Source organism: Salvelinus fontinalis, chromosome 35 (assembly GCF_029448725.1).
Source record: "Salvelinus fontinalis isolate EN_2023a chromosome 35, ASM2944872v1, whole genome shotgun sequence".
Classification (NCBI taxonomy): Eukaryota; Metazoa; Chordata; class Actinopteri; order Salmoniformes; family Salmonidae; genus Salvelinus; species Salvelinus fontinalis.
The window spans coordinates 22322133-22346815 of NC_074699.1; the positions used below are offsets into that span (position 1 = coordinate 22322133).

At 45.9% G+C, this 24683-nt stretch overlaps 1 protein-coding gene across 2 annotated transcripts in view; it reads right to left on the reverse strand.

Moving 5' to 3' along the window:
- The window catches only part of LOC129834564 (FERM domain-containing protein 5-like), a 173926-nt gene that overhangs the window by 18435 nt on the left and 130808 nt on the right, over window positions 1-24683 (reverse strand). The window contains exons 2-4 of one of the 2 annotated variants that reach the window (XM_055899671.1): window positions 13621-13725; window positions 7013-7055; window positions 6772-6850 (exon numbers count right to left, since the gene is read on the reverse strand). In XM_055899671.1, coding sequence (XP_055755646.1) covers window positions 6772-6850; window positions 7013-7055; window positions 13621-13725 — 227 coding nt within the window. The remainder of the gene's footprint in view (window positions 1-6771; window positions 6851-7012; window positions 7056-13620; window positions 13726-24683) is intronic. The other variant, XM_055899672.1, reaches the window with a different exon arrangement.

Here is a 24683-nt window from a genome sequence, read left to right on the forward strand (position 1 = left end):
AAACAATATAGTGTCTCTATGCAACATAGGCTCTTTGCCCCACTAGGAGATGAAAGGAATAAGTCATGCAATAGAGGTTTAATTCTGTGACCCAAGCTTGTTTGCGTGATGAGTAGCCTAACCTTGCCTGAGACCTGAACACGTAAAGTCAGATAAGTCACAACTCTATACTCTGCCTTCACATCTTCTCTTCCCTGCAGAGTGCTGCTGACTTCGCCTGGTGCAACATAATATACCCTCTAGCTAATAAATATATGGAAAACCAGTATGTGTCCCAAATGGCACCGCATCCCCTAACTAGTGCACTACTTTTGACCAGGGCTCTGACCAAAAGTAGTGCACTATATAGAGAATAGGGGGCCATTTTGGATTCACACCAGGCTTTTAGTTCCCATCTCCCCATCATTAATACATAACCCTGTCTAGTCTCATTCAGAACCTGCTCTGTTAACCACATCCTTACCTCCTACACTGCAGTACCATCCTCCTCTTCAAATAGAACTTCACTTATCATGATCTGAGTGGATCTGAGTGGATATGTGATGATTATCTTTCACCCTGGCTCTGTCCTCTATGATTTCACATATCATCTGTGATTAAGTTATGATTTGAGTTATAATTAACTCTTCGTGATCTACTGATTTAACTGTAGTCTTCTGTGACAGACTGTTACTTGGCCAGCACACAAGAGATGTGGTTTTGGGTTTATAGATCAGTTTAGCTGTGGTCCATGGAGAGTCCTCTTTCAGTCTTCTGGTTGAGAATGTGATTGTTATTCAGGCTCTTGCAATTCATGTAAACGTTTCATGTGAGATCAAGTTGCCTCAGACTGCATCCCAAGAAAACGCACATTTCAGAATATCTTAACCAGCATTAATTTCACACACCAGTGGCTTATCTTCTCTAAGAGCAGTAACGCAATAAATACCATTACTTCTTGCGAATATAGGGGGTGCTGTTTCGCATTAGCATAATTTGCTCTACAGATTAAACTGCCTAGTACTCAATTCTTGCTCGTACAATATGCATATTATTATTATTATTGGATAGAAAACACTCTCTAGTTTCTATAGCCGTTGGAATTCTGTCTCTGAGTGAAACAGAACTCCTTCTACAGCACTTTTCGTGACAGGGAGTCAGATTTCAGACATCTTGGCCCCTGATCTGGAGTCAGTTTAAAGGTCCCTGTAAATGCTATGGAGAAACAGACACTTCTTACGTCTTCCCCTGGATGTCAGTACGTGATGACGCTTTGAATGGAGTCGATTGCGCAATCAGGGCCTCTCGTGTGGCTCAGTTGGTAGAGCATGGCGCTTGCAACGCCAGGGTTGTGGGTTCAATTCCCACGGGGGGACCAGGGTTCAATTCCCACGGGGGGACCAGGATGAATATGTATGAACTTTCTAATTTGTAAGTCGCTCTGGATAAGAGCGTCTGCTAAATGACTTAAATGTAAATGTATAAATCACCAAATACCGGAAGTAACTTTCTTTGGCTGCCTGCGCCTGACGCACGAAGGACGTCGGACTCGCCTCCTTCCAGCCTGTTGTTTAGACAGTAATATTTCTCCGGTCATGTTTTTACTCGTTATAGGTGTTAACACCATCATAAAGTAGTTAATTTGAACCATTTTATAGCAATTTAAATCCGTTTAGTGCGAATTTGAGGCATTGCTTTGTTGTGCACTTTGAAGCGCCGGGCACGTTTCGGGGTCCCGGTCGAACGTTAGTGGGCATTTCGACAGACAAGAGGACATTTTTCGACCAAAAGAAGATTAGACCCAAGAAAGGATTCATTGCCCAAGATTCTGATTGAAGAACAGCTCATAGTAAGAACAAATTATGATGATAAATCGTGTTTCTGTCGAAAAATATTAATCGCTTATGCCGCCATTTTATTAGATGTAGCTTCGCTTGGCACAACCTGTATTGAAAAGTAAGGATAACTAAAAAAATGTAATTCAGCTATTGTATTAAGAATTAAATTGTCTATCAATCGCTGTCCACCCTGTATTTTTTAGTCAAGTTTATGAGTATTTATGTATAAGACTAGATCACTGTCTAATATGGCGCACGACATTTTCTGACCAGCTGGGCTACTTTTCTCATTGTCTAACCATGATTTTGGTGGCTAAATATGCACATTTTCGAACAAACTCTATATGTATGTTGTAATATGATGTTACAGGAGTGTCATCTGAAGAATTCTGAGAAGGTTAGTGAAAAAATTATTACATTTTGGTGGTGATAATGCTAACGCTCTTTTTGCCGTGAATCAATGCTGGGGTAATGTTTGCACATGTGCTATGGTAATATAACGATTTATTGTGTTTTCGCTGTAAGACACTTAGAAAATCTGAAATATTGTCTGGATTCACAGGATCTGTGTCTTTCAATTAGTGTACGCTGTGTATTTTTACGAAATGTTTTATGATTAGTAATTAGGTAATACACGTTGCTCTGTATTTTTTCTAGTCGAGTTGTGATGGTGGGTGCAATTGTAAACTATGATTTATACCTGAAATATGCACATTTTTCCAACAAAACCTATCTTATACCATAAATATGTTATCAGACTGTCATCTGATGAGGTTTTTTCTTGGTTAGTGGCTATCAATATCTTTATTTGGCCGAATTGGTGATAGCTACTGGTGTTGAGAAAAAATGGTGGATAAAGAAAAATGGTGTCTTTTGCTAACGTGGTTAGCTAATAGATTTACATATTTTGTCTTCCCTGTAAAACATTTAAAAAATCTGAAATGGTGGCTTTATTCACAAGATCTGTATCTTTCATTAGGTGTCTTGGACTTGTGATTTAATGATATTTAGATGCTACTATTTAATTGTGACGCTATGCTAGCGATGCTAACTCAGTGTGGGGGGGGGGGGGTTTGGGGGGTGCTCCCGGACCCGGGGTAGAGACCCGTGAAAGGTTAATCACACAGCAAAATGTCATGAGTGTGTGTGTGTGTGTGTGTGTGTGTGTGTGTGTGTGTGTGTGTGTGTGTGTGTGTGTGTGTGTGTGTGTGTGTGTGTGTGTGTGTGTGTGTGTGTGTGTGTCTTTACAGAAGGTGCTGCTGGCAGCGTCACCAGATGGTGGAAGATTGCGAAGCGTTCTCTCCCTCCCTAGCTCCGACTGGGGTTATGAGACAATGGGAAGCGTTCTCTCCCTCCCTAGCTCCGACTGGGGTTATGAGACAATGGGAAGCGTTCTCTCCCTCCCTAGCTCCGACTGGGGTTATGAGACAATGGGAAGCGTTCTCTCCCTCCCTAGCTCCGACTGGGGTTATGAGACAATGGGAAGCAGTGGAAAGTGAAAGGGGCTATCAGTGGTTCTTAACCTTGTTGGAGGTACTGAACCCCACTAGTTTCATATGCGCATTCACCGAACCCTTCTTAATTGGAAAAATAAAATATGATTTTTTCAAATTCAAAACATAGGTATATATTTTACTGGTGCACAAAATGAACCGTGCATCAACATCAACACCGTGTGTTCAAAGAACAAAATCATCAAAACATAATTTTCACACAAAAACAAAAACATAATAATGAATATTTACTGCAAATCAGTGTGACTTCTGCTGTTGCCTTACAGAGTGTAACGGCAGTCTAAGTCGTCCTCCTCATCGGACGAGGAGAGGCGAGAAGGATCGGAGGACCAATTTGCACAGTGGTAAGTTTCCATGGTAATTTAATGAACACGAAAACAATACACGATACAAAACAACAAACGAACATACCGTAACAGTCCCGTGTGGCGAAACACTAACACAGGAACAAACACCCACAAACCACACGTGAAACCCCGGCTGCCTAAGTATGATTCTCAATCAGGGACAACGATTGACAGCTGCCTCTGGTTGAGAATCATACCAGGCCGAACACAAAATACCAACATAGAAAAACACACATAGACAACCCACCCCAACTCACGCCCTCACCATACTAAATAAATACAAAACAAGGGAAAACAGGTCAGGAACGTGACACAGAGACCAGTTCAGAAATGCGCGGCTTCACCTTGGCAAGTGCCACTCTCATGTCATTTTCGCAACAAAGTCTGTTCCTTTTCTTCGTTTTCATGTCCAGCATCCTCAAAGGATTGCTCACAAAAAGATATGTTGTAACAAACGGTATGAAAATCTCCAGAACTTTCTTAGCAATAACAGGGTACGTTACCATTTGTTGACACCAAAACGTTGAAAGCGTTGTTGTTCTGAAGAGTTGCTGTTGAACCTGGCTTTGCTGAATTTCAATGATTTCATCGAGGTATTCATCATTGACATCTGTTGTCTCAACACTAAACGTGAACGGCTGTCTCACCCATGCTGGATATGACTCTCTTGTAGGGAAGTATCCGTCGAGAGACTTTGCAAGCTCATCTAGGTGCGTGGCAATTGCTTGCTTCAGTTCCGCGGGTACAGAAATGTCTCCGATTCCAGATACATCTTCGATCTTACTTACACAGTCGTCCAGCAGGGGAAAGTTTGCGAAGTTATCGTTCTCTGTTCGTCGTTTCCATAACGGTAGCTTTTTTTTAAAAGCCTTCAGGTTTTCCTCCGCTTCGATGATGTTGACTCCACCGCCCTGCATCTTTTGATTGAGATGATTGAGAGCTGCGAAGATATCAGCCATGTACGCTAAAATGAGAATGAACTCAGAATTTTTGAAGCAATCTGCATAACAATGTTGGTGCTCTTGCAAAAACAGGGCTAATTCCACACGCACGGCAAAAACACGATTCAGCACCTGTCCCCGGGATAACCACCGAACGTTAGAATGGTACAGAAGTACCTCGAATTCAGAGCCCATTTCTTTACACAGCTCACTGAAGATGCGGTGCCTCAGAGCATTAGTTCGCACATAGTTCACGCATTCCAATACAATTTTTAATACTTCTGCCAGTTTTGGAGGCAAGGTTTTTGTTGCCAACGCATGCCTGTGCAGAATACAATGCGTAACAATGATGTGTGGTGCATCGGCTTTCACTAGCGCACCAAAACCAAACTTTCTTTCCAGCATGACTGGAGCTCCGTCCGAACAAACTGCAGAAACCATATCCCACGAAAGATTGTTGTCTTTGAAGAAGTCATCCACAAGTTTCTTCACATCGGCTGCCTTAGTTGTTGTTGTAAGAGGCTTACAAAATAAAAAATCTTCCTTTATCACGTCGTCTTTCACATAGCGCACGAATACAGCAAGCTGGCTTAGATTGGAAACGTCTGTGGTCTCGTCGAGTTGAAGGCTGAATTTTAACGGGCTTGAAATCAGATCTGCAACTACTTGAGCCAAGATGTCTTTGCTCATATCCTCTATTCTGTCGCTGATGGTGTCATTTGAAAGAGGAATTTGGGATAACTTAACTTCAGCCTCTTTTCCCTGCATGATATTCGCCATCTTCAACACAGCTGGTTTTATGAGTGTTTCACCAATGGTGTGTGGTTTGCCCTGCTTTGCGATCAGGTAAGCAACTTCGTACGATGCTGTGAGGATCGGTTTGTTGATGGGTACAAAGCCGAGAACAGGCAGAGTAGCCTTTTCATCGAATCTGGCTCTCTTCACCTTGAATTCAGCGAGCGTTGTGTTCTTGTATTTTTCATCTCCATGCAGCTTAAGGAAGTGTTCTCTTAGTTTTGCCGGTGCTAGACTAGAATTGCTCAACTTGGCATTGCAAATCATGCAGTTAGGACGCTGACTCCCATCACGTTCCGTTATACATGTGAATCCATATTGTACATATTCGTCCGACCACTTTCTTTTTTTGCTCGACATAGTAAGTATGAAGGGATTAAAATATTAAGAAAGAAATCACAAAACGTACCATCACGACAGTCACAAGTCGACTACTGAGCGCACCAAATTCCCTGCAGCACAGACAGGCCAAGCGATGTAGCGTGATCACCTGCAGCCAATGATGGCCAAGCGGGGCATGTCATCACGAATCATATGAGTCGGATGTGTGTCTTGACCTCTGCCGAACCCCTGAGACTGACTCACAGACCCCCTGGGGTTCGTTCAAACCCAGGTTAAGAACCACTGGGCTAGATTGCATGATGACGAGACTAGGGATGCGTCCCAAATGGCACCCTATTCCCTATATAGTGCACTACTTTTGACCAGGTTCTGGTCTTAGTGCACTACATAGGGAATAGGATGCCATTTGGACACAGACTAACTAGGTGAGGTGTGAGGAAGGCAGCCGTTCTGCCTTTCTCCTCCTCCCTCCTCCTCCCTCCCTCCTCCCTCTTTCCTCCTCCTTCCTCCTCCTCTACACCGTAGTTTGACTGTCAGAGATAGAGTACCACATTGTGCAGGCAGGGTGACCTGACATTGCAACTTAAAGAAAGAGTTACCTGGTCTAAATCCTCCTACAAACGGATTCACTGTAGGGTTTTGATACCCCTAAAATCAGCTTGTGCTCACTCATTCATGCCTGTAGTCTACCACTGATATTCTAGATGTGTGTAAAATTCAGCATCAACATGAGAAGTTTCAATCAGATGAAAGAGAGTGATTTCCCACTGTTGGAAGAATCCAACGTAATTTGGACCATTTGGACCAAACCAATTATTTCAATCTATTGCACCCACTGTAGGCAAAATCCACACCCGCTTTTCCGACCACCCTCCCTCCCTCCCTCCCTCCCTCCCTCCCTCCCTCCCTCCCTCCCTCCGAGTTGGGTTGACAGCAGTGCATGGCTGGCACCCTAGTCTCCTCTATTATAAGCCCACTCCATTCTGCCTGTCAGACTCTGTCTCTAGTCTCTTACCTTGTGATTTCCTCTTTCAGGGCAGCCGGGTCGGGAGGATAAAACTTGACACGTAAACACATGGTGAATGGAGGCTGGGCTGGGGGTAGAGGTCACATGTTAGAAAATAGGCTTTTTCTAGTAGTTACTGTAACCTAACTAGTAGTAACTGCCAATGACTTAATCACCCAATCAAATTCGCAACTGCATATCATCATGCATAATTCAATAGTCATACATGGTCATGCATTCATGTACTTACATTTAATTTGTTTGGCAATACATTTTGTAAAACCCAACCAGTGCTGAAAGACATAAACAAAAACAAATCAGTCAAAAGCGGTGTTTTCTAGGCGCTAAATACCTGCTCTCCCTCTGCCTCAACTCTAGACATTAGTGACAGACTACGTTGTCTGATTGCTCAGTAATTGTGCATTCTGACTTGTTGTCTAGAGCTGGAGGGCATACTAGAACAGAACTCCACTGAGCATCCTAACGCTGTGTTCTCTCTACCTCACTGATGTTTATATTCTCTCTCTCTCTCTCTCTCTCTCTCTCTCTCTCTCTCTCTCTCTCTCTCTCTCTCTCGCTCTCTCTCTCTCTCTCTCTCTCTCCTCATCATCCCCCCTCTCTCTCTTACCCAGTGACTTATAGATATGAAAGAAAGGAAAGTGCTTTAGAGGAAGGACACTCAGAGAAACGCTTGTTGTCTGTCAGCTCATAACCATTTGGAGGATAAAAAAATATCTCTGGTGAGTTGAACATATGTTATCTCAATTAATCTGTATGAATAAAGGTTGAATGAAAAATAGAATACATTAAATGAGTGGGGAGGGTAAGACACTACACCGGTGATACTGGCCTAGTTTGTTGACGTTCATCATATCTCCCAGATATGGGATATCATACCTGTCTCTCCCCTGGCCTCGAGGTTCTGCTCTGGAGAGGGCTTGGTTGAGTGCTTCACTGATAGACTGTGACAGAGTTGTGTCTGTCAAAGCCTCATATACCCTCACTACAGTCCTTCTATCAAACCCTGAAACACTGCTCTAACTACTTGCCAATCTGTAAAGTGCATAGAAGAGACTGACAGTGAATATAGACTGGGTTAAGTACTCTGACTCTGACTGAGGAAGGCACCAGTGGCGTGTATTCATGGATGCCAAGAGAAGCCAGGCTCCCCCAAAATATTGAATGTATCTCACCGGAGAAAGCATCCGAGTGAGTGAATTTATTTGCCCCTCTGTCTCTGTGTGTGTAGGCCATCTATTTGATGCTGTCTGGTCAAAAAGAGTATGACATTGTTGCCGCCTGTAGCGTTGAATGCAAGGGAAGCCAGCAAGCATTTGGTCTCCATTCATAAAAAGTAAAAAAGTAATAGCCAATCAGTGTTGAAATAAACTGAGTGAGCTCAACTGTGAATGATCCTGGTGCGCCAAAAAAATGTGTCAAGGGAAGCCAGTTTGGATTTGGCTTCACTACAATAACATCACGAGAGCAATACGTCATAGACAGAAACAACTTGAATTGTTGCATCTCATGTTGTTGTCCTCCGGTGGCTAGCTAGCTAAAATGTGCCCTTTCCTAAACTATCCATGGATGGAGAAAGTGATTTGGAGTAGAGGTCGGCCGATTATGATTTTTCAACGCCGATACCGATACCGATTATTGGAGGGCACAAAAAAAAGCTGATACCGATTAATCGGACGATTTTTTAAATATATTTACTTATTTGTAATGATGACAATTACAACAATACTGAATGAACCCTTTTAGTTTAACTTAATATAATCCATCAATAAAATCAATTTAGCCTCAAATAAATAATCAAATGTTCAATTTGGTTGAAATAATGCAAAAACAAAGTGTTGGAGAAGAAAGTAAAAATGCAATATGTGCCATGTAAAAAAGCTAACGTTTAAGTTCCTTGCTCAGAACATGAGAACATATGAAAGCTGGTGGTTCCTTTTAACATGAGTCTTCAATATTACCAGGTAAGAAGTTTTAGGTTGTAGTTATTATAGGACTATTTCTCTCTATACCATTTGTATTTCATATACCTTTGACTATTGGATGTTCTTATAGGCCCTTTAGTATTGCCAGTGTAACAGTATAGCTTCCGTCCCTCTCCTCACTCCTACCTGGGCTCGAACCAGGAACACATTGACAATGGCTACCCTCTAAGCATCATTACCCATCGCTCCACAAAAGCCGCGGCCCTTGCGGAGCAAGGGGAATAACTTCTTCAAGGTCTCAGAGCGAGTGACGTCACCGATTGAAAAGCTATTAGAGCGCATCCCGCTAACTAGCTCGGGAGTTGATAGGCTTGAAGTCAGAAACAGCTCAATGCTTGAAGCACAGCGAAGAGCTGCTGGCAAACGCACAAAAGTGCTGTTTGAATGAATGCTTATGAGCCTGCTGCTGCCTACCACCGCTCAGTCAGACTGCTCTATCAAATATCAAATCATATACTTAATTATAACATAATAACACACAGAAATACGAGCCTTAGGTCATTAATATGGTCAAATCCGGAAACTATAATTTCGAAATCAAAACGTTTATTCTTTCAGTGAAATAAGGAACCGTTCCGTATTTTATCTAACGGGTGGCATCCATAATTCTAAATATTCCTGTTACATTGCACAACCTTCAATGTTATGTCATAATTACGTAAAATTCTGGCAAATTAGTTTGCAACGAGCCAGGCGGCCCAAACAGTTGCATATACCCTGACTCTGCGTGCAATGAACGCAAGAGAAGTGACACAATTTCTCTAGTTCAATATTGCCTGCTAACCTGGATTTCTTTGAACTAAATATGCAGGTTTAAAAATATATACTTCTGTGTATTGATTTTAAGAAAGTCATTGATGTTTATGGTTTGGTACATTTGTGCAACGATTGTGCTTTTTTCGCAAATGCGCTTTTGTTAAATCATCCCCCGTTTGGTGAAGTTGGCTAGACAGGAATAAATAGTCTTCACACAGTTCGCAACGAGCCAGACGGCCCAAACTGCTGCATATACCCTGACTCTGTTGCACAGAACGCAAGATAAGTGACACAATTTCCCTAGTTAAAAGAAATTCATGTTAGCAGGCAATATTAACTAAATATGCAGGTTTAAAAATATATACTTGTGTATTGATTTTAAGAAAGGCATTGATGTTTATGGTTAGGTACACATTGGTGCAACGACAGTGCTTTTTTCGCGAATGCACTTGTTAAATCATCACCCGTTTGGCGAAGTAGGCTGTGATTCAATGATAAATTAACAGGCACCGCATCGATTATATGCAACGCAGGATAAGCTAGATAAACTAGTAATATCATCAACCATGTGTAGTTAACTAGTGATTATGTTACCAGCAGCATACCACCCTGCATACCACTACTGGCTTGCTTCTGAAGCTAAGCAGGGTTGGTCCTGGTCAGTCCCTGGATGGGAGACCAGATGCTGCTGGAAGTGGTGTTGGAGGGCCAGTAGGAGGCACTCTTTCCTCTGGTCTAAAAAATATCCAAATGCCCCAGGGCAGTGATTGGGGACACTGCCCTGTGTAGGGTGCCGTCTTTCGGATGGGACGTTAAACGGGTGTCCTGACTCTCTGAGGTCATTAAAGATCCCATGGCACTTATCGTAGGGGTGTTAACCCCGGTGTCCTGGCTAAATTCCGCATCTGGCCATCAAACCATCATGGTCACCTAATAATCCCCAGTTTACAATTGGCTCAATTACAATTGGCTCATTCATCCCCCTCCTCTCCCCTGTAACTATTCCCCAGGTTGTTGCTGCAAATGAGAACGTGTTCTCAGTCAACTTACCTGGTAAATAAATAAAATGTTAAGATTGATTGTTTTTTATAAGATACGTTTAATGCTAGCTAGCACCTTACCTTGGCTCCTTGCTGCACTCGCATAACAGGTAGTCAGCCTGCCACGCAGTCTCCTTGTGGAGTGCAATGTAATCGGCCATGATCGGTGTCCAAAAATGTCGATTACCGATTGTTATGAAAACTTGAAATCATCCCTAATTAATCGGCCATTCCAATTAATCGGTCGACCTCTAATTTGGAGTTGTGGTTTAACTCAATTCTCTGTACTGGCCAATGGTGGCGATTCTGATCTAACCATAAATTCATATATGGTGCCCTGACCTGAGAGAATGGAAGTTCAATATGTAGCTAGTTGTAGAAGGCTAATGTTAACTAGCTAACATTGCCCATGAAAGGAAGTTAGGCTAGTGAGCAAGCATTTTAGCCAGGTAGCCTAGGACAACAAAAAATAAAAGAGTGTACTGTATGACAGAGTCACAGACCATTTCATCAACATGAAAGAGAGGAGGATGGAATTGGCATTTCTCTACAAGTAGGGTGAGTCAACATGTTTTTTCTACTTGCACGAATGCACACGCACACACACACACAGAGAAATCAGAACAGCCGCCACATATTTAGCGTACGTTGATTGGACTCAATTGTGTTTGGTATCTTTTAGTTGTCACTGTATTAGACTAAGCATAGGTGATTTGATGATGGTGAAATGTTGAAATTGAAATGGTGCTGGATTAGTGAAGGCAGCTCCTGTTTTCTTTTGTGACTTGCGGTAACTCTCCCTGGTTCTAAATCATTAGTTGTTTACTATTCCGAAAATGTCTGAAACATTAACTTGCTTGACCATGCTGTAGGTCATGTAACTGTTTGTTACATACAATATGCTTTGTGGACATTCTCAGGATAGAGGTTGCTCTCGGGTTTTGTGATGAAACAATGGTGTGGTTGAATTTATTCTGCCACTGTGTCTTCTTATTGTCTCGGCCTTAGGCCTATATATCACGGTCACAAGGCATATGAACTAGGCTGTATCACATCCGGCCGTGATTGGGAGTCCCATAGGACGGCGCACAATTGGCCCAGCGTCGTCCAGGTTTGGCCGGGGTAGGCCGTCATTGTAAATAAGAATTTGTTCTTAACTGACTTGCCTAGTTAAATAAAGGTTAAATACAATTTTTGTATATATATATATATATATATACAGTGGGGCAAAAAAGTATTTAGTCAGCCACCAATTGTGCAAGTTCTCCCACTTAAAAAGACTTAACTTTGGGGCCTCCCGGGTGGAGCAGTGGTCTAGGGCACTGCATCGCAGTGCTAGCTGTGCCACCAGAGTCTCTGGGTTCGCGCCCAGGCTCTGTCGCAGCCGGCCGCGACCGGGAGGTCCGTGGGGCGACGCACAATTGGATAGCGTGTCTGGGTTAGGGAGGGTTTGGCCAGTAGGGATATCCTTGTCTCATCGCGCTCCAGCGATTCCTGTGGCGGGCCAGGCGCAGTGCGCGCTAAGCAAGGGGGCCAGGTACACAGTGTTTCCTCCGACACATTGGTGCGGCTGGCTTCCGGGTTGGAGGCGCGCTGTGTTAAGAAGCAGTGCTTCGGAGGACGTATGGCTTTCGACCTTTGTCTCTCCCGAGCCCGTACGGGAGTTGTAGCATGAGACAAGATAGTAATTACTAGCGATTGGATACCACGAAAATTGGGGAGAAAATGGGATAAAATTTATTAAAAAAAGAATTTAAAAAAAAGACTTCACTTCAACTATGACAGACAAAATGAGAAATAAAAATCCAGAAAATCACATTGTAGGATTTTTTATGAATTTATTTGCAAATTATGGTGGAAAATAAGTATTTGGTCACCTACAAACAAGCAAGATTTCTGGCTCTCACAGACCTGTAACTTCTTCTTTAAGAGGCTCCTCTGTCCTCCACTCGTTACCTGTATTAATGGCACCTGTTTGAACTTGTTATCAGTATAAAAGACACCTGTCCACAACCTCAAACAGTCACACTCCAAACTCCACTATGGCCAAGACCAAAGAGCTGTCAAAGGACACTAGAAACAAAATTGTAGACCTGCACCAGGCTGGGAAGACTGAATCTGCAATAGGTAAGCAGCTTGGTTTGAAGAAATCAACTGTGGGAGCAATTATTAGGAAATGGAAGACAAGACCACTGATAATCTCCCTCGATCTGGGGCTCCACGCAAGATCTCACCCCGTGGGGTCAAAATGATCACAAGAACGGTGAGCAAAAATCCCAGAACCACACGGGGTGACCTAGTGAATGACCTACAGAGAGCTGGGACCAAAGTAACAAAGCCTACCATCAGTAACACACTACGCCGCCAGGGACTCAAATACTACGCCAGGGCCTCTCTCATCTTTTTAAGTGGGAGAACTTGCACAATTGGTGGCTGACTAAATACTTTTTTGCCCCACTGTATATGTTAGTTTATGGGCAGAAAGATGTGCTACCACTTTTCTCCATCACTCTGTCAATCCCCCACCCTCCCACCAAATGTTTTCTCCTCACAACAACAACAACAACAACAACACTAGCTCCTCTGAAAGTGTTGAGATAGAGACAGAACAGGAACTGATTCTGATCGGCACGGAACCATTGTTCCTCTGGGAATAGGATCTGTGTGTGTGTGTGTGTGCACGCACGTGTGAGTGTGTGTGTGTATCAGGCTGTGCAGACAAGAGAGTTAACACACAGTAATAACCTCAGGCTGTGACGCAGTAGAGTACGGGTTGGGCTCTGCTGCAGGCACGCATGAAAGGAGGAGAGAGAAGAGCGGGAGAAACTGTAGAAATAGCCTCCTCAGTGGTATATGTGTGATGTCATGGGAAAGATAGAAAGAAAAAAAAAGAGAAAAAGAGAGCAGAGAGGGAGGAAGGGAGAGAGAGTGTGAAAGTGGCAGCAAGGGAATGTAGTTAAGAGAGAAACAGTCAGAAAGAAAGAGAGAGATAGATAGACAGACAGACATAAACAGAGAGAGGGAGTTACCCCTCCTCCCTGTCGGTTGACACCACCCACCCTCTGTTTGTCTGGGTCCACATATCTGATGCCAAAGTAGTCCTTCTCCAGCAGGTTAAGGTGGTGACAGATGAGATCAAACAGGTACTGTCCCTTTGCATCGCGCTGTAACATAAGAAAACACTACATGAATAACTCTGAGGAGAGACAACTACTGTCAGGGTAGGGGTGACAGAGGTGACAACCAGGTAGAGGAGACACCAGGTAATGCATCTCGCTGTACAACCGTGAAAAACAACACTAGTTAGCAATGTAGGCGTGACAGTGGTTGGTAGCCAGGCAACGCCATAGACAGTGACTGACAAAGCGCTAAGGAGAAGAGGGGTGAAGACATGAACAGACACCATGTAGAAAGATTTTTGTCTCAAAAGAAACGAGATTTCAATAACACCAGAACATGGTTAATATTTCACCAACCCTGGGGACATATCTGAGGAGAATCAAATATTAATATGCAGAAACAGCCATCTGTGATGTCTTGCTGAAATCTCTACTGCAGAGGAAAAGACATGATGGAGAAAAGCAGTACGGAGAGGTAGACAAGGTGGAAAATGGAGTGGAAGTGGAGCAATGTACACCTGGTGCAGACAGTGATGAGAAGGAAATGTAGAGAGTGAGAAATTCAATTGGCCCTTCAGTGTAGTACTGTGAGTGGGAAATGGAATAGGCCCTGCTGTGCAGTGCAGCGAATGAGAAATGGAATGGAACCTGTAGTGCAGTGCAACGCATGACAAATGGAATGGTCCCGCCTCTGTAGACTTTTCAGAGAGAGAGAAATGGAATATGCTCTGCTGCTTGCTGCCTGCTCAGGCATAGGTGGTCACTGGGTGACTGGGCTCAGCCCCAGCCTGTCTGTTGATGTAATCAGTATCTACCTCAGCCCCAGCCTGTCTGTTGATGTAATCAGTATCCACCTCAGCCCCAGCCTGTCTGATGATGTAATCAGTATCTACCTCAGCCCAGCCTGTCTGTTGATGTAATCAGTATCCACCTCAGCCCAGCCTGTCTGATGATGCAATCAGTATCCACCTCAGCCCCAGCCTGTCTGTTGATGTAATCAGTATCTACCTCAGCCCAGCCTGTCTGTTGATGTAATCAGTATCTACCTCAACTCCAGCCAGTCTGATGATACAATCAGTATCCACCTCAGCCCAGCCTGTCTGATGATGCAATCAGTATCCACCTCAGCCTTAGCCTATCTGTTGATGTAATCAGTATCTACCTCAGCCCTGCCTGTCTGATGATACAATCAGTATCCACCTCAGCCCCAGCCTGTCTGATGATACAATCAGTATCCACCTCAGCCCCAGCCTGTCTGATGATGTAATCAGTATCTACCTCAGCCCAGCCTGTCTGTTGATGTAATCAGTATCCACCTCAGCCCAGCCTGTCTGATGATGTAATCAGTATCCACCTCAGCCCAGCCTGTCTGATGATGTAATCAGTATCCACCTCAGCCCAGCCTGTCTGATGATGCAATCAGTATCCACCTCAGCCCCAGCCTGTCTGTTGATGTAATCAGTATCCACCTCAGCCCCAGCCTGTCTGATGATGTAATCAGTATCTACCTCAGCCCAGCCTGTCTGTTGATGTAATCAGTATCCACCTCAGCCCAGCCTGTCTGATGATGCAATCAGTATCCACCTCAGCCCCAGCCTGTCTGTTGATGCAATCAGTATCCACCTCAGCCCCAGCCTGTCTGATGATGTAATCAGTATCCACCTCAGCCCAGCCTGTCTGATGATGTAATCAGTATCCACCTCAGCCCCAGCCTGTCTGATGATGTAATCAGTATCCACCTCAGCCCCAGCCTGTCTGTTGATGGAATCAGTATCCACCTCAGCCCCAGCCTGTCTGATGATGTAATCAGTATCCACCTCAGCCCAGCCTGTCTGATGATGTAATCAGTATCCACCTCAGCCCCAGCCTGTCTGTTGATGTAATCAGTATCCACCTCAGCCCCAGCCTGTCTGTTGATGTAATCAGTATCCACCTCAGCCCCAGCCTGTCTGATGATACAATCAGTATCCACCTCAGCCCAGCCTGTCTGTTGATGTAATCAGTATCCACCTCAGCCCAGCCTGTCTGATGATGCAATCAGTATCCACCTCAGCCCCAGCCTGTCTGATGATGCAATCAGTATCCACCTCAGCCCAGCCTGTCTGATGATGCAATCAGTATCCACCTCAGCCCCAGCCTGTCTGATGATGCAATCAGTATCCACCTCAGCCCAGCCTGTCTGTTGATGTAATCAGTATCCACCTCAGCCCAGCCTGTCTGTTGATGTAATCAGTATCTACCTCAGCCCCAGCCTGTCTGTTGATGCAATCAGTATCCACCTCAGCACCGCCTGTCTGATGATGCAATCAGTATCCACCTCAGCCCCAGCCTGTCTGATGATGCAATCAGTATTCACCTTAGCCCCAGCCTGTCTGATGATGTAATCCGTATCCACCTCAGCCCCAGCCTGTCTGATGATGCAATCAGTATCCACCTCAGCCCCAGCCTGTCTGATGATGCAATCAGTATTCACCTCAGCCCCAGCCTGTCTGATGATGTAATCAGTATCCACCTCAGCCCCAGCCTGTCTGATGATGTAATCAGTGTCCACCTCAGCCCCAGTCTGTCTGATGATGCAATCAGTATCCACCTCAGCCCCAGCCTGTCTGATGATGCAATCAGTATCCACCTCAGCCCCAGCCTGTCTGATGATGCAATCAGTATCCACCTCAGCCCCAGCCTGTCTGATGATGTAATCAGTATCCACCTCAGCCCCAGCCTGTCTGATGATGTAATCAGTATCCACCTCAGCCCCAGCCTGTCTGATGATGTAATCAGTATCCACAGCCCCAGCCTGTCTGATGATGTAATCAGTATCCACCTCAGCCCCAGCCTGTCTGATGATGTAATCAGTATCCACCTCAGCCCAGCCTGTCTGATGATGTAATCAGTATCTACCTCAGCCCCAGCCTGTCTGATGATGTAATCAGTATCCACAGCCCAGCCTGTCTGATGATGTAATCAGTATCCACCTCAGCCCAGCCTGTCTGATGATGTAATCAGTATCTACCTCAGCCCCAGCCTGTCTGATGATGTAATCAGTATCCACCTCAGCCCCAGCCTGTCTGATGATGTAATCAGTATCCACCTCAGCCCAGCCTGTCTGATGATGTAATCAGTATCCACCTCAGCCCCAGCCTGTCTGATGATGTAATCAGTATCCACCTCAGCCCCAGCCTGTCTGTTGATGTAATCAGTATCCACCTCAGCCCCAGCCTGTCTGATGATGTAATCAGTATCCACCTCAGCCCAGCCTGTCTGATGATGTAATCAGTATCCACCTCAGCCCCAGCCTGTCTGTTGATGTAATCAGTATCCACCTCAGCCCCAGCCTGTCTGTTGATGTAATCAGTATCCACCTCAGCCCCAGCCTGTCTGATGATACAATCAGTATCCACCTCAGCCCAGCCTGTCTGTTGATGTAATCAGTATCCACCTCAGCCCAGCCTGTCTGATGATGCAATCAGTATCCACCTCAGCCCCAGCCTGTCTGATGATGCAATCAGTATCCACCTCAGCCCAGCCTGTCTGATGATGCAATCAGTATCCACCTCAGCCCCAGCCTGTCTGATGATGCAATCAGTATCCACCTCAGCCCAGCCTGTCTGTTGATGTAATCAGTATCCACCTCAGCCCAGCCTGTCTGTTGATGTAATCAGTATCTACCTCAGCCCCAGCCTGTCTGTTGATGCAATCAGTATCCACCTCAGCACCGCCTGTCTGATGATGCAATCAGTATCCACCTCAGCCCCAGCCTGTCTGATGATGCAATCAGTATTCACCTTAGCCCCAGCCTGTCTGATGATGTAATCCGTATCCACCACAGCCCCAGCCTGTCTGATGATGTAATCAGTATCCACCTCAGCCCCAGCCTGTCTGATGATGTAATCAGTATCCACCTCAGCCCAGCCTGTCTGATGATGTAATCAGTATCCACCTCAGCCCAGCCTGTCTGATGATGTAATCAGTATCTACCTCAGCCCCAGCCTGTCTGATGATGTAATCAGTATCCACAGCCCAGCCTGTCTGATGATGTAATCAGTATCCACCTCAGCCCAGCCTGTCTGATGATGTAATCAGTATCTACCTCAGCCCCAGCCTGTCTGATGATGTAATCAGTATCCACCTCAGCCCCAGCCTGTCTGATGATGTAATCAGTATCCACCTCAGCCCCAGCCTGTCTGATGATGTAATCAGTATCCACCTCAGCCCAGCCTGTCTGATGATGTAATCAGTATCCACCTCAGCCCCAGCCTGTCTGATGATGTAATCAGTATCCACCTCAGCCCCAGCCTGTCTGTTGATGTAATCAGTATCCACCTCAGCCCAGCCTGTCTGATGATGTAATCAGTATCCACCTCAGCCCCAGCCTGTCTTATGATGTAATCAGTATCCACCTCAGCCCAGCCTGTCTGATGATGTAATCAGTATCCACCTCAGCCCCAGCCTGTCTGATGATGTAATCAGTATCCACCTCAGCCCCAGCCTGTCTGTTGATGTAATCAGTATCCACCTCAGCCCCAGCCTGTCTGATGATGTAATCAGTATCCACCTCAGCCCAGCCTGTCTGATGATGTAATCATTATCCACCTCAGCCCCAGCCTGTCTGATGATGTAATCAGTATCTACCTCAGCCCAGCCTGTCTGTTGATGTAATCAGTATCCACCTCAGCCCCAGCCTGTCTGATGATGTAATCAGTATCCACCTCAGCCCAGCCTGTCTGATGATGTAATCAGTATCCACCTCAGCCCCAGCCTGTCTGATGATGTAATCAGTATCCACCTCAGCCCCAGCCTGTCTGTTGATGTAATCAGTATCCACCTCAGCCCAGCCTGTCTGATGATGTAATCAGTATCCACCTCAGCCCCAGCCTGTCTGTTGATGTAATCTGTATCTGTAACGGATTTCTAGCTCTTCCTCCTCCTCGGACGAGGAGAGGCGAGACGGATCAGATGACCAATATGCAGCGTGGCAGTTAGACATAATGAATTTATTGAACAAGACAAAAAACGAACTTTATTTGATACTAAACAAAATAACAAAACAAATGTAGACTGACCTGAACGTAAGAACTTACATGTAACGAAGAACGCACGAACAGGAAAAACAGACTACACAAAAGAATGAACTTACAAACAAACCGAGACAGTCCCGTGTGGCGCGACAAACACAGACACAGGAGACAACCACCCACAACAATCAATGTGAAAACACCTACCTTAATATGGCTCTCAATCAGAGGAAATGAAAACCACCTGCCTCTAATTGAGAACCATATCAGGTCACCCTTTACCAACATAGAAACACATAACATAGACTGCCCACCCAAACTCACGCCCTGACCGACTAACACATACAAAATAACAGAAAACAGGTCAGGAACGTGACAGTATCCACCTCAGCCCCAGCCTGTCTGATGATGTAATCAGTATCCACCTCAGCCCAGCCTGTCTGATGATGTAATCAGTATCCACCTCAGCCCCAGCCTGTCTGATGATGTAATCAGTGTCCACCTCAGCCCCAGCCTGTCTGATGATGCAATCAGTATCCACCTCAGCCCCAGCCTGTCTGATGATGCAATCAGTATCCACCTCAGCCCCAGCCTGTCTGATGATGCAATCAGTATCCACCTCAGCCCCAGCCTGTCTGATGATGTAATCAGTATCCACCTCAGCCCCAGCCTGTCTGATGATGTAATCAGTATCCACCTCAGCCCCAGCCTGTCTGATGATGTAATCAGTATCCACAGCCCCAGCCTGTCTGATGATGTAATCAGTATCCACCTCAGCCCCAGCCTGTCTGATGATGTAATCAGTATCCACCTCAGCCCAGCCTGTCTGATGATGTAATCAGTATCCACCTCAGCCCAGCCTGTCTGATGATGTAATCAGTATCTACCTCAGCCCCAGCCTGTCTGATGATGTAATCAGTATCCACAGCCCAGCCTGTCTGATGATGTAATCAGTATCCACCTCAGCCCAGCCTGTCTGATGATGTAATCAGTATCTACCTCAGCCCCAGCCTGTCTGATGATGTAATCAGTATCCACCTCAGCCCCAGCCTGTCTGATGATGTAATCAGTATCCACCTCAGCCCAGCCTGTCTGATGATGTAATCAGTATCCACCTCAGCCCCAGCCTGTCTGATGATGTAATCAGTATCCACCTCAGCCCCAGCCTGTCTGTTGATGTAATCAGTATCCACCTCAGCCCCAGCCTGTCTGATGATGTAATCAGTATCCACCTCAGCCCAGCCTGTCTGATGATGTAATCAGTATCCACCTCAGCCCCAGCCTGTCTGTTGATGTAATCAGTATCCACCTCAGCCCCAGCCTGTCTGTTGATGTAATCAGTATCCACCTCAGCCCCAGCCTGTCTGATGATACAATCAGTATCCACCTCAGCCCAGCCTGTCTGTTGATGTAATCAGTATCCACCTCAGCCCAGCCTGTCTGATGATGCAATCAGTATCCACCTCAGCCCCAGCCTGTCTGATGATGCAATCAGTATCCACCTCAGCCCAGCCTGTCTGATGATGCAATCAGTATCCACCTCAGCCCCAGCCTGTCTGATGATGCAATCAGTATCCACCTCAGCCCAGCCTGTCTGTTGATGTAATCAGTATCCACCTCAGCCCAGCCTGTCTGTTGATGTAATCAGTATCTACCTCAGCCCCAGCCTGTCTGTTGATGCAATCAGTATCCACCTCAGCACCGCCTGTCTGATGATGCAATCAGTATCCACCTCAGCCCCAGCCTGTCTGATGATGCAATCAGTATTCACCTTAGCCCCAGCCTGTCTGATGATGTAATCCGTATCCACCACAGCCCCAGCCTGTCTGATGATGTAATCAGTATCCACCTCAGCCCCAGCCTGTCTGATGATGTAATCAGTATCCACCTCAGCCCAGCCTGTCTGATGATGTAATCAGTATCCACCTCAGCCCAGCCTGTCTGATGATGTAATCAGTATCTACCTCAGCCCCAGCCTGTCTGATGATGTAATCAGTATCCACAGCCCAGCCTGTCTGATGATGTAATCAGTATCCACCTCAGCCCAGCCTGTCTGATGATGTAATCAGTATCTACCTCAGCCCCAGCCTGTCTGATGATGTAATCAGTATCCACCTCAGCCCCAGCCTGTCTGATGATGTAATCAGTATCCACCTCAGCCCCAGCCTGTCTGATGATGTAATCAGTATCCACCTCAGCCCAGCCTGTCTGATGATGTAATCAGTATCCACCTCAGCCCCAGCCTGTCTGATGATGTAATCAGTATCCACCTCAGCCCCAGCCTGTCTGATGATGTAATCAGTATCCACCTCAGCCCAGCCTGTCTGATGATGTAATCATTATCCACCTCAGCCCCAGCCTGTCTGATGATGTAATCAGTATCTACCTCAGCCCAGCCTGTCTGTTGATGTAATCAGTATCCACCTCAGCCCCAGCCTGTCTGATGATGTAATCAGTATCCACCTCAGCCCAGCCTGTCTGATGATGTAATCAGTATCCACCTCAGCCCCTGCCTGTCTGATGATGTAATCAGTATCCACCTCAGCCCCAGCCTGTCTGTTGATGTAATCAGTATCCACCTCAGCCCAGCCTGTCTGATGATGTAATCAGTATCCACCTCAGCCCCAGCCTGTCTGTTGATGTAATCTGTATCTGTAACGGATTTCTAGCTCTTCCTCCTCCTCGGACGAGGAGAGGCGAGACGGATCAGATGACCAATATGCAGCGTGGCAGTTAGACATAATGAATTTATTGAACAAGACAAAAAACGAACTTTACTTGATACTAAACAAAATAACAAAACAAATGTAGACTGACCTGAACGTAAGAACTTACATGTAACGAAGAACGCACGAACAGGAAAAACAGACTACACAAAAGAATGAACTTACAAACAAACCGAGACAGTCCCGTGTGGCGCGACAAACACAGACACAGGAGACAACCACCCACAACAATCAATGTGAAAACACCTACCTTAATATGGCTCTCAATCAGAGGAAATGAAAACCACCTGCCTCTAATTGAGAACCATATCAGGTCACCCTTTACCAACATAGAAACACATAACATAGACTGCCCACCCAAACTCACGCCCTGACCGACTAACACATACAAAATAACAGAAAACAGGTCAGGAACGTGACAGTATCCACCTCAGCCCCAGCCTGTCTGATGATGTAATCAGTATCCACCTCAGCCCAGCCTGTCTGATGATGTAATCAGTATCCACCTCAGCCCCAGCCTGTCTGATGATGTAATCAGTGTCCACCTCAGCCCCAGCCTGTCTGATGATGCAATCAGTATCCACCTCAGCCCCAGCCTGTCTGATGATGCAATCAGTATCCACCTCAGCCCCAGCCTGTCTGATGATGCAATCAGTATCCACCTCAGCCCCAGCCTGTCTGATGATGCAATCAGTATCCACCTCAGCCCCAGCCTGTCTGATGATGTAATCAGTATCCACCTCAGCCCCAGCCTGTCTGATGATGTAATCAGTATCCACCTCAGCCCCAGCCTGTCTGATGATGTAATCAGTATCCACAGCCCCAGCCTGTCTGATGATGTAATCAGTATCCACCTCAGCCCCAGCCTGTCTGATGATGTAATCAGTATCCACCTCAGCCCAGCCTGTCTGATGATGTAATCAGTATCCACCTCAGCCCAGCCTGTCTGATGATGTAATCAGTATCTACCTCAGCCCCAGCCTGTCTGATGATGTAATCAGTATCCACAGCCCAGCCTGTCTGATGATGTAATCAGTATCCACCTCAGCCCAGCCTGTCTGATGATGTAATCAGTATCTACCTCAGCCCCAGCCTGTCTGATGATGTAATCAGTATCCACCTCAGCCCCAGCCTGTCTGATGATGTAATCAGTATCCACCTCAGCCCAGCCTGTCTGATGATGTAATCAGTATCCACCTCAGCCCCAGCCTGTCTGATGATGTAATCAGTATCCACCTCAGCCCCAGCCTGTCTGTTGATGTAATCAGTATCCACCTCAGCCCCAGCCTGTCTGATGATGTAATCAGTATCCACCTCAGCCCAGCCTGTCTGATGATGTAATCAGTATCCACCTCAGCCCCAGCCTGTCTGTTGATGTAATCAGTATCCACCTCAGCCCCAGCCTGTCTGTTGATGTAATCAGTATCCACCTCAGCCCCAGCCTGTCTGATGATACAATCAGTATCCACCTCAGCCCAGCCTGTCTGTTGATGTAATCAGTATCCACCTCAGCCCAGCCTGTCTGATGATGCAATCAGTATCCACCTCAGCCCCAGCCTGTCTGATGATGCAATCAGTATCCACCTCAGCCCAGCCTGTCTGATGATGCAATCAGTATCCACCTCAGCCCCAGCCTGTCTGATGATGCAATCAGTCTCCACCTCAGCCCAGCCTGTCTGTTGATGTAATCAGTATCCACCTCAGCCCAGCCTGTCTGTTGATGTAATCAGTATCTACCTCAGCCCCAGCCTGTCTGTTGATGCAATCAGTATCCACCTCAGCACCGCCTGTCTGATGATGCAATCAGTATCCACCTCAGCCCCAGCCTGTCTGATGATGCAATCAGTATTCACCTTAGCCCCAGCCTGTCTGATGATGTAATCCGTATCCACCACAGCCCCAGCCTGTCTGATGATGTAATCAGTATCCACCTCAGCCCCAGCCTGTCTGATGATGTAATCAGTATCCACCTCAGCCCAGCCTGTCTGATGATGTAATCAGTATCCACCTCAGCCCAGCCTGTCTGATGATGTAATCAGTATCTACCTCAGCCCCAGCCTGTCTGATGATGTAATCAGTATCCACAGCCCAGCCTGTCTGATGATGTAATCAGTATCCACCTCAGCCCAGCCTGTCTGATGATGTAATCAGTATCTACCTCAGCCCCAGCCTGTCTGATGATGTAATCAGTATCCACCTCAGCCCCAGCCTGTCTGATGATGTAATCAGTATCCACCTCAGCCCCAGCCTGTCTGATGATGTAATCAGTATCCACCTCAGCCCAGCCTGTCTGATGATGTAATCAGTATCCACCTCAGCCCCAGCCTGTCTGATGATGTAATCAGTATCCACCTCAGCCCCAGCCTGTCTGATGATGTAATCAGTATCCACCTCAGCCCAGCCTGTCTGATGATGTAATCATTATCCACCTCAGCCCCAGCCTGTCTGATGATGTAATCAGTATCTACCTCAGCCCAGCCTGTCTGTTGATGTAATCAGTATCCACCTCAGCCCCAGCCTGTCTGATGATGTAATCAGTATCCACCTCAGCCCAGCCTGTCTGATGATGTAATCAGTATCCACCTCAGCCCCAGCCTGTCTGATGATGTAATCAGTATCCACCTCAGCCCCAGCCTGTCTGTTGATGTAATCAGTATCCACCTCAGCCCAGCCTGTCTGATGATGTAATCAGTATCCACCTCAGCCCCAGCCTGTCTGTTGATGTAATCTGTATCTGTAACGGATTTCTAGCTCTTCCTCCTCCTCGGACGAGGAGAGGCGAGACGGATCAGATGACCAATATGCAGCGTGGCAGTTAGACATAATGAATTTATTGAACAAGACAAAAAACGAACTTTACTTGATACTAAACAAAATAACAAAACAAATGTAGACTGACCTGAACGTAAGAACTTACATGTAACGAAGAACGCACGAACAGGAAAAACAGACTACACAAAAGAATGAACTTACAAACAAACCGAGACAGTCCCGTGTGGCGCGACAAACACAGACACAGGAGACAACCACCCACAACAATCAATGTGAAAACACCTACCTTAATATGGCTCTCAATCAGAGGAAATGAAAACCACCTGCCTCTAATTGAGAACCATATCAGGTCACCCTTTACCAACATAGAAACACATAACATAGACTGCCCACCCAAACTCACGCCCTGACCGACTAACACATACAAAATAACAGAAAACAGGTCAGGAACGTGACAGTATCCACCTCAGCCCCAGCCTGTCTGATGATGCAA